The sequence below is a fragment of the Bolinopsis microptera genome, chromosome 11 (genome assembly GCF_026151205.1).
Source record: "Bolinopsis microptera isolate Bmic1 chromosome 11, MBARI_Bmic_1.0, whole genome shotgun sequence".
Taxonomy (NCBI): Eukaryota; Metazoa; Ctenophora; class Tentaculata; order Lobata; family Bolinopsidae; genus Bolinopsis; species Bolinopsis microptera.
The window spans coordinates 14,758,587-14,772,415 of NC_087082.1; the positions used below are offsets into that span (position 1 = coordinate 14,758,587).

Genomic DNA, 13,829 nt, shown 5'->3' on the forward strand with positions numbered 1-13,829 from the left:
TTAGTTTTATTAGCAGCTATAGAAGCTTACAAGCTAAATCGTGGAGCCGCGTGGTTGTGAACTAATTGGGATTCCGGAGAGGACCTTAGTGGAAGTAGGTGTGAAGTTGGAATGTCATTGCGTTGCTAAGGTTGTGACCATGGTGATGACACAGCTGCACAGCTGCAGTCTATTGGAACTACTCGGGTTATGTCACATCGTCTAACTCTCACGGTTTAAAAGCACCTAAAAGCACCTGCTATTACCGAGGTGGCATACTGTTACTGACTGTAACTTGCCATCTTGCACTCTCTCGGAGATACCCGTTTGAATATTTTAACTGTACATAACTTGGACAATATATCCAATATATCAATATATATAATATCCGTGTTACTTTGCGGGGATGCTTCATCAAACTTTGGTTGTTGTTAGAGACTTTAGCTGTGGGCTGATCAAGTTGTGAAGGTGTACAACTTGTTAAAGTATCTTGTGTTGCTGCCTGACATCTACTTTTATACTAGTCATATAATTACTCCGCAAACTGCATTGTTGCAACTGATAATGTGTGTTGTGGGTTTTATGCAGTTCCTCGGCCAATTGGTACCTGATTATACGTATAATTTCTTTGTGATTGACCGGTTTTGTAAAAATAGTCCCGCCTGAACGTAAAAATGTGATATTGTAGTTGTACAAGTGCTGCTGAGGCCTGACTGCAACGGACCTAATTTCAACAAATTCTCCGGATATCGACAGAGGCCAAGAGTTCTGTAGAATTTAATTAACTAAGTTAAACAATTTTGAATGGTACAGATTTTTGCAGTTCGACTTTAAAGCGCCTTAAGCTAGTAAGTAAGTTTAAAAGTTACAATTTTCTAGCGACATTTCTGAGCTCTGACAGTGTCTATCATCAACTTCAACTTCATTTTTAATAAGAACGTTTTTAGTTTTTCATTAAAGTTCACTTTCACGGTTTGAGTTTAATAGCGGCTTTACAAGAAACTAAGTTATTTTCTTAAAGTTGTTTGTTATGCATTTCATAAAGGACTTCATTAAAAGCATCCTTATTCCGTCTTAAAGACCTGTTTAACTCAGACAGTCTAAAATCGCACAGACTTCTTTAAATCAAACGAACGACTCGTAGTTCATAAAATAACTTCATAAAAATGCGACTTGCTTTTATTTTTATCAGCTCTTAACAGCACGATGTTTTGGAACTTTGCTACAATCAAGTTGCCATGACAATAAGTCTGCCCGAATTGTCTCAATTAGTTGCCACGTATTATTTTCCGACCTCGGTTTAAGGAAAAGCATAATACACCATGTCTAGCATTTTAATGAAACTAATAAAAAAATGCATAAATTTTAGTCAACTTCCCGCAACTTCCCGCTGTTGAATAATTAATAAAGTAATAAGTAAGCAGACCGGATCTGAACGTTCGAGCAAAATAACACCAAGACACATAATAATGAGCTGTTACCAAAAATTGCAGATTTTTTGATAGGTTTTTCAGCTTTATTTTCCAACTACTTGTTAGTTTCACAGTGTTGTTTTGTTATTTCCTTTCATCTTCATTCCTTTTTCTTGTACATAAGCAAGAGCATGAAGATAAAACAAAGATTATTATCGGGGGAAGTTGGTAGGTTGTACCAGCTATCTTCTGTTCCAGTTTTGTAATTTATCATCTAATTCACCTTATAGGGTAGTATCGTTGGGGGCTACATGCCGTTACCATAGCGACATTTGCACGTGCAGTTGAAGAAAGTGTAGATCACAGGGCGAGGTAACCATGGCATCACGACACTACAAATCATGGGACTCAACTAGTTACATTGGCTACGTACCCAGCTATTCTTACAGAAAGGCACCTGCAGAAGAACGGGAACATACCTACTACAATCCATATACTTCCTACAAATCTTACTATAGGTCTTACAGGTGAGTACCACTCCGAGATTAGTAGCACTTTTGTGCAAGGTGTTGTGTGATAATTTTGCTAATTATATGCCCTACCTTATATACTGATGACCATTTAAATAGATATTTTAATGGTTAAACTGGCTCAGGAGAAACAAATAGAATCCTTTTTCCATCGCCATATCGTGCACTCATATTTTAACCTAAGGCTCTATAACCTATAAGGCTCTATAACCTATAAAGCTATAAGGTTCTATAACCTAGAAAACTCTAAAGTGAAGGTGGTATTTCTCCTAGGTCTTTAATCCTAATGTGATACTTTTTCAAGTGAACATTCTTTGTTGTAACGTCAAGACAACTAAAACTACCCACAACATTTTCCGTTGGAATATCCCGCCGTTTGCAATTAACACTGTCCCATACAATAACGAACCTTGTTAACATTACTGAACCTTGTTAGTTGTTACTTTGTTAACTTTACTCAATAGTTAAGATAGAACAAATCTTAAAATGTTAAGGCGAATAGACGTAGCCTTCATACTTTTAAAAACACAATTTTAATTTAAAATTGGCCAGCAAAATACGATTATAGTTTTAGAAGTACAATGTTTAAGAAATAATGGTCCTTTTAAAGACCACTAAATTCTATCCCAGGAGTTTAGAGGACAGTGGTGCACGTGTATACCCAAGTACAGGGACCTACGGGTCCAAGTTTAACTTTGTAACGGGGAGATACTCTACTGATAACAGACATACCCGCCTCCGAGATGCAGAGGAACCCAGTAAGTTACTGAGTATTTACAGGGTTATAAGTTGCCTTGCCTACCTTGCCTAGGTCGGTCCAGATGAAATCTGGAACGAGTTTAAAAAAGTTAAGGTTATAAGTTAAGGTAACTAAATTATTAGGCAATTATTAGGATGAAAACGTAAGGTAAATAAAATATATAATTAAGAAAATATAGGGTAAACATCTATGTGTAGTAAACGAAACATAAGGTAAACATTAAGTAACAATAATTTCGCCGCCGAGAACTTGAAAACAAGCCAACATTCAAGTTGAATGATTTAACAAGAATAACATTTTAACATAACCTGAAATCCCGCATGCTCGAACCAAAAACAGGCGACGGCACGCAATGAACTATGGCGAAATATCAAATCCACGGCACACTATGAATTTTTACGCCAGTTTGACGCCAGAAATGTTATATCTACTAGATGCCAGTCAGGCTCAAATTAGAACAGGATGGTTAGGTGCCAGTAAATACGTGCTTCGTATCAGCAGGGTATTAGTATTATGTGAATATCTAATAATAAATAACCGAATACCTGAAAAATATTTCAAATACTAATCATATAACAGCCACGCCGGCACGGGGATATTCGGAAGAACGGATTTAATCACACTGTTATATTATATAACAGTTTATATGTAAATGATATGTAATGAACTATGGAACTATGGAGTAAGTAAGTATACTAAGAGTATAAAGTGAATAAGGGTTTTTACAGCCCGTTCTTACAGACAACTGACGTTGAAAATACAAATTGCCGATCCTGCTGTCTCAACCAAATATCTAATTAACCATTTAATATGATCTAGCGAGCAATAATTAATGGAAAATTAGAGCAAATTTTGATTCAGGGCAACATATTCGATCTTAATATCATTCATAAAGCAGCTGATGAAGAGTTGAAATTAGCCTGATTTCATTGCAGAAATATCATGTCTCTTTTCTAGATTTACAGAGATAATTCTGAACGATGTTAAAAACAAATGGTATATATAGCACAGGTGGGACAGGCCACAGAAAAATGAAACAAAACACAAGTAACCGAAAATATTTGAGCACAAAAATTTTGATATGGTAAATCTCCTAAGCAGTTAGTAAATGTGGTACGATGTGGACTTCTTATTCAAAATTACAATTTCATTTAAATAGGCTAAATATGTTAAATTATCCACTTTATTACTTGAATATATCCCATATTCCGGTCAAGTTTTAACAGAACAATAAGGGTCAGCCTCTCCGCAGTCTGTCCTTACACTCAGATCTCTGATTGGTTGGTTTGAGTCACGTGACCAGAACATTGATCTTTAATTGGCTGGTGTATGTCAGGTGACTAGAATAAAGCTTTGTGATTGGTTCAAGTTTGTGATGACATCGCGGCACGACGTGAAGTTGCGAGAGAGCTACAATGTTGCAGTTATCAACACAATAATAACTTATAATAGTTCTTGGCTAATTCGCAAAGCAGTCAGCAAATGAAGGCTGTTAATAGATATTTGATTTGGTGAAGGAGCTGACATAGCTGTCATTGTTAGGTCTGATGATCGAATTAATAGCATGTCTTATGAGATTAGTGTGCCAAAACTATTTCATATTTATGTTCTTAATTCTCAGACTAGATTCTAGACTCAAAGAGATCACTCATTATTTCGGAGCCCTTCTGCCATAAGTTCGCCAGCGAACATTTTGTTTGCATGGCTCAACGACATATCACATAAGTTTCAAATTCTGCATTCTGCAAACTAATTGCAACATTATCAATTCAAGGGTTGCAACGAAAATCCAAACTTTTCTTTTTGCTATTTTTAACTCTCTCGGTGACAAATATCGAAACTTTTTCAAATAACTGGCAAATTATGTGTTGACTGCAGTGAACTTTAGCATTAATTGAAGTGGGTCAGTCGGTAAATACGGCCCAGAGGTTGCGAGTTGGAATCCCAGTCTGGCCGGAATCTCAACCTGAAAAGCAGCCGTCTCTTACCAAACCATGATGTGAAAAGAAGAGGTTCTCGCTAGGACTTCGAATGTTTCCCAGATGCATACGCTTCATGGGAGTGCGTCTCGACTGTGATTCAGTAAAATATGTACCGATAGAACCGTCACCGTAAGGAAAACTTACTAGGTTCATCCCACTCATTCACTCAAACAACAAAGATTGTCTGCAAAGTGCAAACACAGATATAATTAATATTATGACAAGAAGTACGTTCTGGAATCTTGACAATATCGCTAAACTAAACAACTAAACTTACAACTCTCTAGTTTTGATTAAATACACTTAGAAAGTAACTAACTAACTATTAACTAACTAACTAAGTAACTAACTTACTATTAAGTAAGTAACTAACTATTAACTAACTAACTAAGTAACTAACTTACTATTAACTAAGTAACTAAGTAACTAACTTACTATTAACTAACTAACTAAGTAACTAACTTACTATTAACTAGGTAACTAAGTAACTAACTTACTATTAACTGACTAACTAACTTACTAACCAACTAACTATTAACTAACTAACTAAGTAACTAACTTACTATTAACTAAGTAACTAAGTAACTAACTTACTATTAACTAACTAACTAAGTAACTAACTTACTATTAACTAAGTAACTAAGTAACTGACTTACTATTAACTAACTAACTAACTAACTTACTAACTAACTAACTATTAACTAACTTACTATTAACTAACTAACTAAATATTAACTAACTAACTAAGTAACTAACTTACTATTAACTAACTAACTAAGTAACTAACTAAGTTACTAAGTAACTAACTAACTAAGTAACTAACTAACTAAGTAACTAACTAACTAAGTAACTAACTAACTAAGTAACTAACTAAATAACTAACTTACTATTAACTAAGTAACTAACTAACTAACTAACTAACTAAGTAAATAACTTATTCCCCCTCCGCAGCGTACCACAAGGAGTTGACGGATATGCACCTGATGACGAGCAAGCTACAAGCTGATTACAGAGATATAATGGACAGATACAGCACTAACGGACGGTACAGGGGCAGTGGAGGTGGTCTCCCAGAGGGGTACGGTCCTCCCATATACTCCAGTAAGTTATCTTAGATCGGAATATGTATTAGCTCAGAGAGGGGGAGCTTACCAGCTCACAGCTTCCATTTAATTAATGGGAAATCTTAGTGTTTCTTTTCACGATTCTTAGGAGGAATCTTAGTGCTTTCAATGAGGAATCTTACACTAACTTATCGAGGAATCTGACACTGTTTCTAATTATCCAGTGAATATTCTTGAAGTGTTCCTATTATTGGCTCATTTAACTTGTGTAATAATGATATAATAACTTGAGTATAATAACTCTAAGAAAGTTTAGGAACTGAGTTAGAGTTTTAAAGGTTAGCAGAAGCGCAGGCTCCCAGTGAAACCCCCTCAAGTTAATCACGTGACTTACTCACGTGACACGTAATTTAATCACGTGACACTCGCTAAATTAAAACCCTGACAACCTCTGGCTTGACGGATTTTCCCTTCATCCCAACTCTAGCGGGCATCTCGCGCCAGTAAACGTTCTAGAACTTGCGTTTCTCAGCAGGGGATGTAGGCGGAAGCCTCACAAGTCCTGTAAACATGTAGGTTTTATGATGTACGAGTTCCGAAGCACAAATAAACCTGAGCTCTCAGACGAACTGAAAACTTTACAAATGACTTCGACTGCAGCTGCAAAATTGTGGCTTCAGTTACTTAGAATATTTAAAATATACTTTTAATAGTTCAACGAATCGATATTTCAAATTTTCTGCAGAGTTTGGTAACAGAGACTTTGAATTGATGAACTTTCAGGTTTCAAGTTAAGGTTATAGAACCTTTAAACCTTTAAAGTTATACTAACTTTTTTTAAAATACTTCTATTAACATAATATTATTTATTACTTTGCCAATTTGATGTGGTGAAAAGTTCTCGTCTGAGAGGCTGTGTCGAGTATTAGGATCCTTAAGCTCATATTATAGTCCATATTATATATTATATATTATATAATAGTCTATAATATGTAATAGTTCAGGATATTTAGTACAGAACATCGCCCATACTCGCGGACGTAGAAAATTCCATTCCATGTAGTCACCTTCTCCACACGGACTAAATGCTCGAGTCAGGGGAAGGTGGAGACTCATCAACTCTACACTTGACACCTACCACTAATTAGCCATCACGCAGAACATTCTGGAAGACAACAAGTGCACAATTCAGAGTCATGAGAACATTTCGTTACAAATATTGGAATTAGTTAATCCGTTACAAATAACGACAAACCTCCATTAACCGGACTTTCTCTAGGAGAAAAGGAAATATGCCCTGTTAACAGAGGTGGAGTTTATTTTATTAAACCCACTAGCCCAGTGCCTGGAACCACTTATCACCCTAGACCCACAGAAACTGCCCCCCCCCCCCCCCCCCCCCCCTTGGCCCCACTGACCACACATTTCTTCAGGACCAAACAGACTGCCCCCCCCCCCCCCTTGGCCCCACTGACCACACATTTCTTCAGGACCAGACAGACCGCCAGCCTCAGTAAGGTATGATGTCTACGATAGGAAATCTCGGTATGGGGGTATAAACTCGAGTAGACAGTATGACGCGGAGATCACTGATTACGAGCCGTATGTTCCAGAAAGCTACAACCGGGCAACTAAAGAACTCCGCCAGGGTGAGCTGTTGTGACCATATTTGGACATGACCATATTTGGACATGACCATATTTGGACATGACCATATTTGGACATGACCATATTTGGACATGACCATATTTGGACATGACCATATTTGGACATGACCATATTTGGACATGACCATATTTGGACATGACCATATTTGGACATGACCATATTTGGACATGACCATATTTGGAAATGAAAGTATTTGGAAATGTCAGTATTTGCCTATTTGCTGTGTGGGCAAGTTTTAACTCTTCTCTTTATATATAATCTCAAAGAATCATACCCATCAAGATCGTCACCACCTTAACACCAACATGAACTTATCTCAGGTAGCGAGGGTACCGTACTCAACAATAAAGAAATACACAAAGGAAGCTACGAAGTGCACGATACTGGACCTCCTACTGGAGAGGATATAGACCTGAAGGGATATGAAAATGTTGAAACTAAAAAGCCAGAGGAAGATATAGAGTGTTTAGACACACGTGACATCTCTGAAAATGTCAGCGGAGGAGGAGGGTTGAAGAAGAGTGCCAGTAGAGCCGCTGTAGATAGTGTATCCAGAGAGAAGGCTAGCGAGAAAGCAGCTTAATGCCCCCCCTGGAAGGAGAGTTTGACAGTGACGCTGAGGATCTGGAGGAGATCGGGGGTGCTGGTGATGAGGTGATGGGAATGATGGAAGATGAGGATCTCATGGAGGATGGAGAACTGGAGACTTTGGAAGAAGAGGAAGAGGAGATCCCTTATCGAGGTACCATTCCAAACCACCCTGTCACTTTAATATAAAATTATTTAATAATTATTTAAGAACCACAAATATCAAAGATTTGCGCCGTGAAGCCATCGCGAAATATAGATGGCGATGGCTTGATGATAACAAGCGTATTTCTTTTAAGAGCCAACCCCGGAGATCTGCGTCTACAACGAGATTAGCCAGGAGGACTGCGAGCAGATGCAGGAAGAGCAGAAACTAGAGGATGCGAAAGAGAAACCTCTCTTCGCCACTCCCCCCATACCAAGTGTCACCACACAGGTTCTTAAGGTTTGGACTTTGGTTTCTCTAGGAATGTTCGAGATAGTGAACCTAAGTCCTTCAGCTCACCTAAATCCAAACAGCTGTCCTACCAACATGCATTTGTATCCGTCATACAGGAATAAGTCATAATTATCTTCAATGTCTGGTTGTTTAAACTGCTGTAGACGAACCTCTATTCTAAACTACATGTCTGAAATTCTGATGGGGACGGAGATTATCGATGTATACTACTGAGATTGTACCATTAAAACACCATGTTTATAATCTACTAATCAACGAGCAAGCTCGGCTTCGAAGAGTGCATGTTATTTGAAAACTCATCGATGAGTGTGGCTACTATTTAAATGTATCACATTGAAAACTATTACAATAACTTGAGATTTTGAGCAACCCAAGAATAATGAACTATGACAAACCATTTACGCCTAACATTATCCTCTCACTTAGGTGGAGAAGACTGTAGCAACATTCAAAAATAATGGGGCTGCTGAGGTACCTCTGGATGATGTTGTAGTTGCACCAGCTGAAAAGCCCCAAACAGCAGAACTTGTAGATCCAGCAGCAGCAGCACCTGAAGCAGCACCTGAAGCAGCACCCGAAGCTGCACCTGAAGCTGCACCTGAAGCCGCACCTGAAGCTGCACCTGAAGCCGCACCTGAAGCAGCACCTGAAGCAGCACCCGAAGCTGCACCTGAAGCCGCACCTGAAGCTGCACCTGAAGCCGCACCTGAAGCAGCACCTGAAGCAGCACCCGAAGCTGCACCTGAAGCTGCACCTGAAGCTGCACCTGAAGCAGCACCTGAAGCAGCTCCTGAAGCAGCTCCTGAAGCAGCTCCTGAAGCTGCACCTGAAGCAGCACCTGAGGCAGTACCTGAAACGGCACCTGAAGCCGCACCTGAAGCTGCACCTGAAGCCGCACCTGAAGCAGCACCTGAAGCAGCACCCGAAGCTGCACCTGAAGCTGCACCTGAAGCTGCACCTGAAGCTGCACCTGAAGCAGCACCTGAAGCAGCACCCGAAGCTGCACCTGAAGCTGCACCTGAAGCTGCACCTGAAGCTGCACCTGAAGCTGCACCTGAAGCAGCACCTGAAGCAGCACCTGAAGCAGCTCCTGAATCAGCTCCCGCTACTGAGGAAGGTAATCAACATAAAACTTAAAAACTAGGATCACTATTCCAACATAAAACTAGGATCACTATTCCAACATAAAACTAGGATCACTATTCCAACATAAAGCTAGGATCACTATGCCAACATGAAACTAGGGTCACTATGCCAACATAAAACTAGGATCACTATGCCAACATAAAACTAGGGTCACTATGCCAACATAAAACTAGGATCACTATGCCAACATAAAACTAGGATCACTATGCCAACATAAAACTAGGATCACTATGCCAACATAAAACTAGGATCACTATGCCAACATAAAACTAGGGTCACTATGCCAACATAAAACTAGGGTCACTATGCCAACATAAAACTAGGGTCACTATGCCAACATAAAACTAGGGTCACTATGCCAACATAAAACTAGGATCACTATGCCAACATAAAACTAGGATCACTATGCCAACATAAAACTAGGGTCACTATGCCAACAATAACGTCGACTCCTAATGTTAGGAGTTAATTGTGACAGTTAATTGTTTAGTTTCCTTGGTCGGCAGTACTTTGAAACGCCCATCAGCCCTGTGTATCATCATCACCACAATATGTCAATTGTCACTAAAAGAATTAACGTAATAACTCATAACTAATAACTCGTAACTTAACTAATAACTAATAACTAATAACTAAAATAATAAATTCCTACCCCAGTTGCTCCTGACTCAGAGAGCGCCGCTGCACAAATCACTGAGAAGGACGAGGCCAGCAAGGTAATATAACAAGTTATAAAACTAATTAAAATCAGCTGACAAATCTTTATATATTGTGAAAGCGTTTAATTTAATAAAATTTAGCGTTTCCTTACCGCCAAATTTATGTAAATGGTATAACAGATTAGTTATCGGAACATCGTATCGTGACAGTTACAGATTTAATTCTGTTAACACGATTTATTTACAGTCGACTGTTGAAGCGGTTAGCGAAGAGGTCAAAGTGGAGGCAACAACTGCACCGAAGGAAGCAGTTAAAGAAGCAGTGAAAGAACCAAAGGTTTTTAAATTACAAGCCAAAATTTTGCAAAATATCGAAGAGAAATAATAAACACAATAAATTTAGTCGGACTGATTAAACTCAATGCTTAGTAAATTCATTTGTTCGTTGAAATACCACCAATCAGATTGGAAACACCTTTACTAATATATAATTAAAACTTATTACAGTAACTCTGATCACTATACCACTCTTAATAGATATTACGCAACTTTTAATAAACGCTAAACACTAGGTGGAAGCGAAGAAGCCAGCTGAAAAACCAAAGGTACCTGAGAAGAAATCTAAATTCGGGCAGTCAAAATTCGGTGACAAGAAGGCTCCAGAGGGCGCTCCAAAGAAGAAGAAGCTTTGGTAATTGGTAACCATGGTGATTTTAAAGTTTTAGTAGAGATAGAATAAGAACGCTTTTATATTAGAATGTAATTGGACATTAGTTTTCACAAAAAACTTCGATTAACTGAAATGAAAGCTACTATTATATGGCCATAAAGGAATGGTCTGTTGTACAGAGCCAAGAATGGCAGTTTTGAGTTGGTAACCATTGTAATTATGTTAACCTTATAGTACTGATACCTGACACTACGGCATTGATTTTATTGAAGAGTTTTTATAAGCACTTTTTTTTCTGTATAAATGAATTTGTTTTTTGAAATATTATCTCGGCAATTAGAATCGTGTTTTTTTATCAATGCTTAATTTCTTCAAATAAAAAAAAAACCTATATCGTAAACATATAAAACCAAAAAATGCAGTCACAGATAAAAGTTTTGTAAAATGGTTTCGATAGCAAAAAATTAATTTCTCATTTTCGAGCTTTGCAGCTTGAAATTTCCAAGCACTAATTTAAATGAAACCTCTGCAAGTAAGACTTCGGAAAGTAGTAAATAAAAGAAAGTGACTCTGAAATTAACTTATAGACAATAATAATATTTTGTGCGGCCAATAAAAATATCGTACAATAGTGGCATGCCACTAGTAATTATATAGTAATATAGTAAATATAAGACAAAATTTAGTAAAACAAGATTATGTAATATATACGTAACGAGAAAACTCGTGGTCACAGGGAGGTATTAAGCTAATAGATTATGTGACTGTCATTTTCTATCGCATTAAAAAATATCAATCAAAACCGAAAATACATCCGATTAAAATGTAAAATACACACTATACTACTATACTAGCTGAACCGACTAAAATACACACTGAACCGACTGAACACAAATCAATGTGTAATCACCACGAAAACGATCACTTAGTGTCGTTCCATTGATCCCTGCACGTGCATGTGCGCGTTCCACTATCATTTCTATGATAACTTCAAATTTTGGCCTAATTTGCAGTTTGCACGTGGGCGGTCATAAACGGATAAAACACGGGGACACCTTCGAATTATCAGTTCAAATTAAACAGTAAATTAGATCACTAATAACTTGCGAATATTGATTCTCAGTCTTAATCTTGCTGCTAAAAAAGCATTATATGATACCTTTTCTGAATTCTGATACTCACCAAAACAAGTAAAAATACTGTTGTCGAGTCTGGAACCCAAGGAAAATAACTAACGTAGAAGCCATTGAAATTGTTCTTGAAAAGGAGTGTCATCCACTGCATCATAGACTGTCAAAAATTGAATTATTGGGATCGCCGAAAGAAGCTGGACCTGCAGAGGCGAGGATGCGGCGGGAAATATATCTTGATCCACAAATGGCAGATAGTAAACTACCTTGCTCCGAACGACATCAAGATGCTATTCGAGGACAACCCTCAACATATATAGCATACATTATACATTATTCCGCCAAACAACGAATATTAGAGGCCATGACTGCACTCATTATATAAATTCCTTTGGGATGATTACAGAGAGACCATGGAACCTTCACCCTCGATAAGTGATCAGCCTAACGGACTAATTCTTGAAGATTGTCCCGATAATCCTCCAATAAAAGGACACACTAGTCACTACTTGTATCACCAATAACTTACAGTTATAATGGAATCTGTGAATAGATTTGAACCAGGAGGGATCGGAGGAGGAACTAGGTGAAGGTCCAGGAGTCCTGTAGGTATGATATTAAGTAGTAGGGGGAGGAAAATATAATAAACCTCGGGCCAGGAAGAGAGACAGAAAATTTTCCGAGAACACCGAATTTCTTATTGAATTATTTTATTATATATTTAGCTTTGTTTGGATATCCTTTTCCAGCTAACGAGTGTTTATTTTCCTTAGCGTCGCGTGAAATTTCTGCTGAAGTGTACGAAGTTATTAGTTAAAGGTAAAATAGTTGGTGAAGGCTGATAGGCTGGAAAATGTCTAACAAGGTTGCAGCAAGCACAAACAAACTTTCTTCAGATATCAGAGTAATCAGCTTGCTGATGGGGCAATTTGGGCTGCTATTGCTCGCTTGACGTAAATGGTTTCAGGCCATCCGTACAGTAAGCTGTTAGGCCTTGCGAACTAGAACCCTGAATCCTCTGCACCGTTACCAAAAATTGCATTATCTAGTGGACGGAATAGTTTAGGGCAGTTTTATTGGCTCTTCTATTCTTCTATTACAGTGGAACACTTTATTTTCGATGATTAATTTATTTTACGGTAAACTATAGCAAATTACAATTAATAAAATAATGCTGTTATTTCTTTTACATTTCCACCGCTTAATCTTGTGTTATAGCGTTATCTAATATTATCGAATTTTTTTTCTATCAGTAGAAGAAGCTGTTGAAATTGGACATTATAATACTGCTAAGAAATGCAACTGAATCATGATTAAACTAGCATGTTTACCAATTCACTATTAGTATTATAAAATATTTCTATATGTAAAATGTGGAGCGATACTTAACACGATACTTGAGCGATACTTAAGAAGTCGACTTACGACTTACTCGACTTAGGTCGGCTTCAACGTCCGAACAGAGATAGTTTTTTCCAAATCTGTATATCCAGCATGAGTTTGTTAATCTCCTTGCTGTCGACAAGCCCCGTGTCCTTCCGAAGGATATCAATATATGTGAGGTGTGGTCTTCCCCTTCGACGATGTCCTTGAAGGGGTTCCCAGAAGAGGAGTTGATGACTCAGAAGTTCTTCATGTCTGGCTAAACTTAAGAAGTACGGTTGTAATATTCCCGTATGAGATACATTTCAGTATCTTATCAGTTATCTGTGTACTTGCTAGCTGTCTAATGTAGCTAATGTAACAAATCATAAGATTGTGGGGTTGTCTTTTCTATTTCA

The 13,829-nt window shown here is 37.8% G+C and overlaps 3 protein-coding genes across 6 annotated transcripts in view; 2 read left to right on the forward strand and 1 right to left on the reverse strand.

The window, feature by feature from the left end:
* LOC134823488 (double-strand-break repair protein rad21 homolog A-like) overlaps positions 1-13,829 on the forward strand; it is a 901,854-nt gene that overhangs the window by 813,499 nt on the left and 74,526 nt on the right. The window lies entirely within an intron of this gene.
* The window catches only part of LOC134822817 (uncharacterized), a 157,520-nt gene that overhangs the window by 143,569 nt on the left and 122 nt on the right, over positions 1-13,829 (reverse strand).
* Positions 1,680-11,254, forward strand: LOC134822974 (nematocyst expressed protein 3-like). Of its 4 annotated transcripts, none has more exons than XM_063834265.1 (10): positions 1,680-1,918; positions 2,552-2,679; positions 5,615-5,764; positions 7,218-7,376; positions 7,716-8,137; positions 8,283-8,428; positions 8,870-9,560; positions 10,247-10,305; positions 10,496-10,585; positions 10,821-11,254. In XM_063834265.1, exons 5-10 carry the CDS (start codon positions 7,978-7,980, stop codon positions 10,941-10,943), a joined length of 1,269 nt encoding a protein of 422 aa, XP_063690335.1. In that variant the 5' UTR covers positions 1,680-1,918; positions 2,552-2,679; positions 5,615-5,764; positions 7,218-7,376; positions 7,716-7,977; the 3' UTR covers positions 10,944-11,254. The 4 variants fall into 4 exon arrangements, with proteins under 4 accessions (XP_063690335.1, XP_063690336.1, XP_063690338.1 ...); XM_063834266.1 differs by having other exon boundaries at positions 8,283-8,419; XM_063834268.1 differs by lacking the exons at positions 1,680-1,918; positions 2,552-2,679; positions 5,615-5,764; positions 7,218-7,376 and having other exon boundaries at positions 7,893-8,137; positions 8,870-8,979; positions 9,010-9,029; positions 9,102-9,560.

What these genes read in the sequence shown, in the direction of transcription:
- LOC134822974 (XM_063834265.1), top strand. Translation starts at nt 7,978, where the DNA reads ATGCCCCCCCTGGAAGGAGAGTTTGACAGTGACGCTGAGGATCTGGAG. An exon ending in AGAGGAGATCCCTTATCGAG is followed by an intron (nt 8,138 to 8,282) that starts GTACCATTCCAA and finishes ATTTCTTTTAAG; the next exon opens with AGCCAACCCCGGAGATCTGC. An exon ending in AGCTCCCGCTACTGAGGAAG is followed by an intron (nt 9,561 to 10,246) that starts GTAATCAACATA and finishes TTCCTACCCCAG; the next exon opens with TTGCTCCTGACTCAGAGAGC.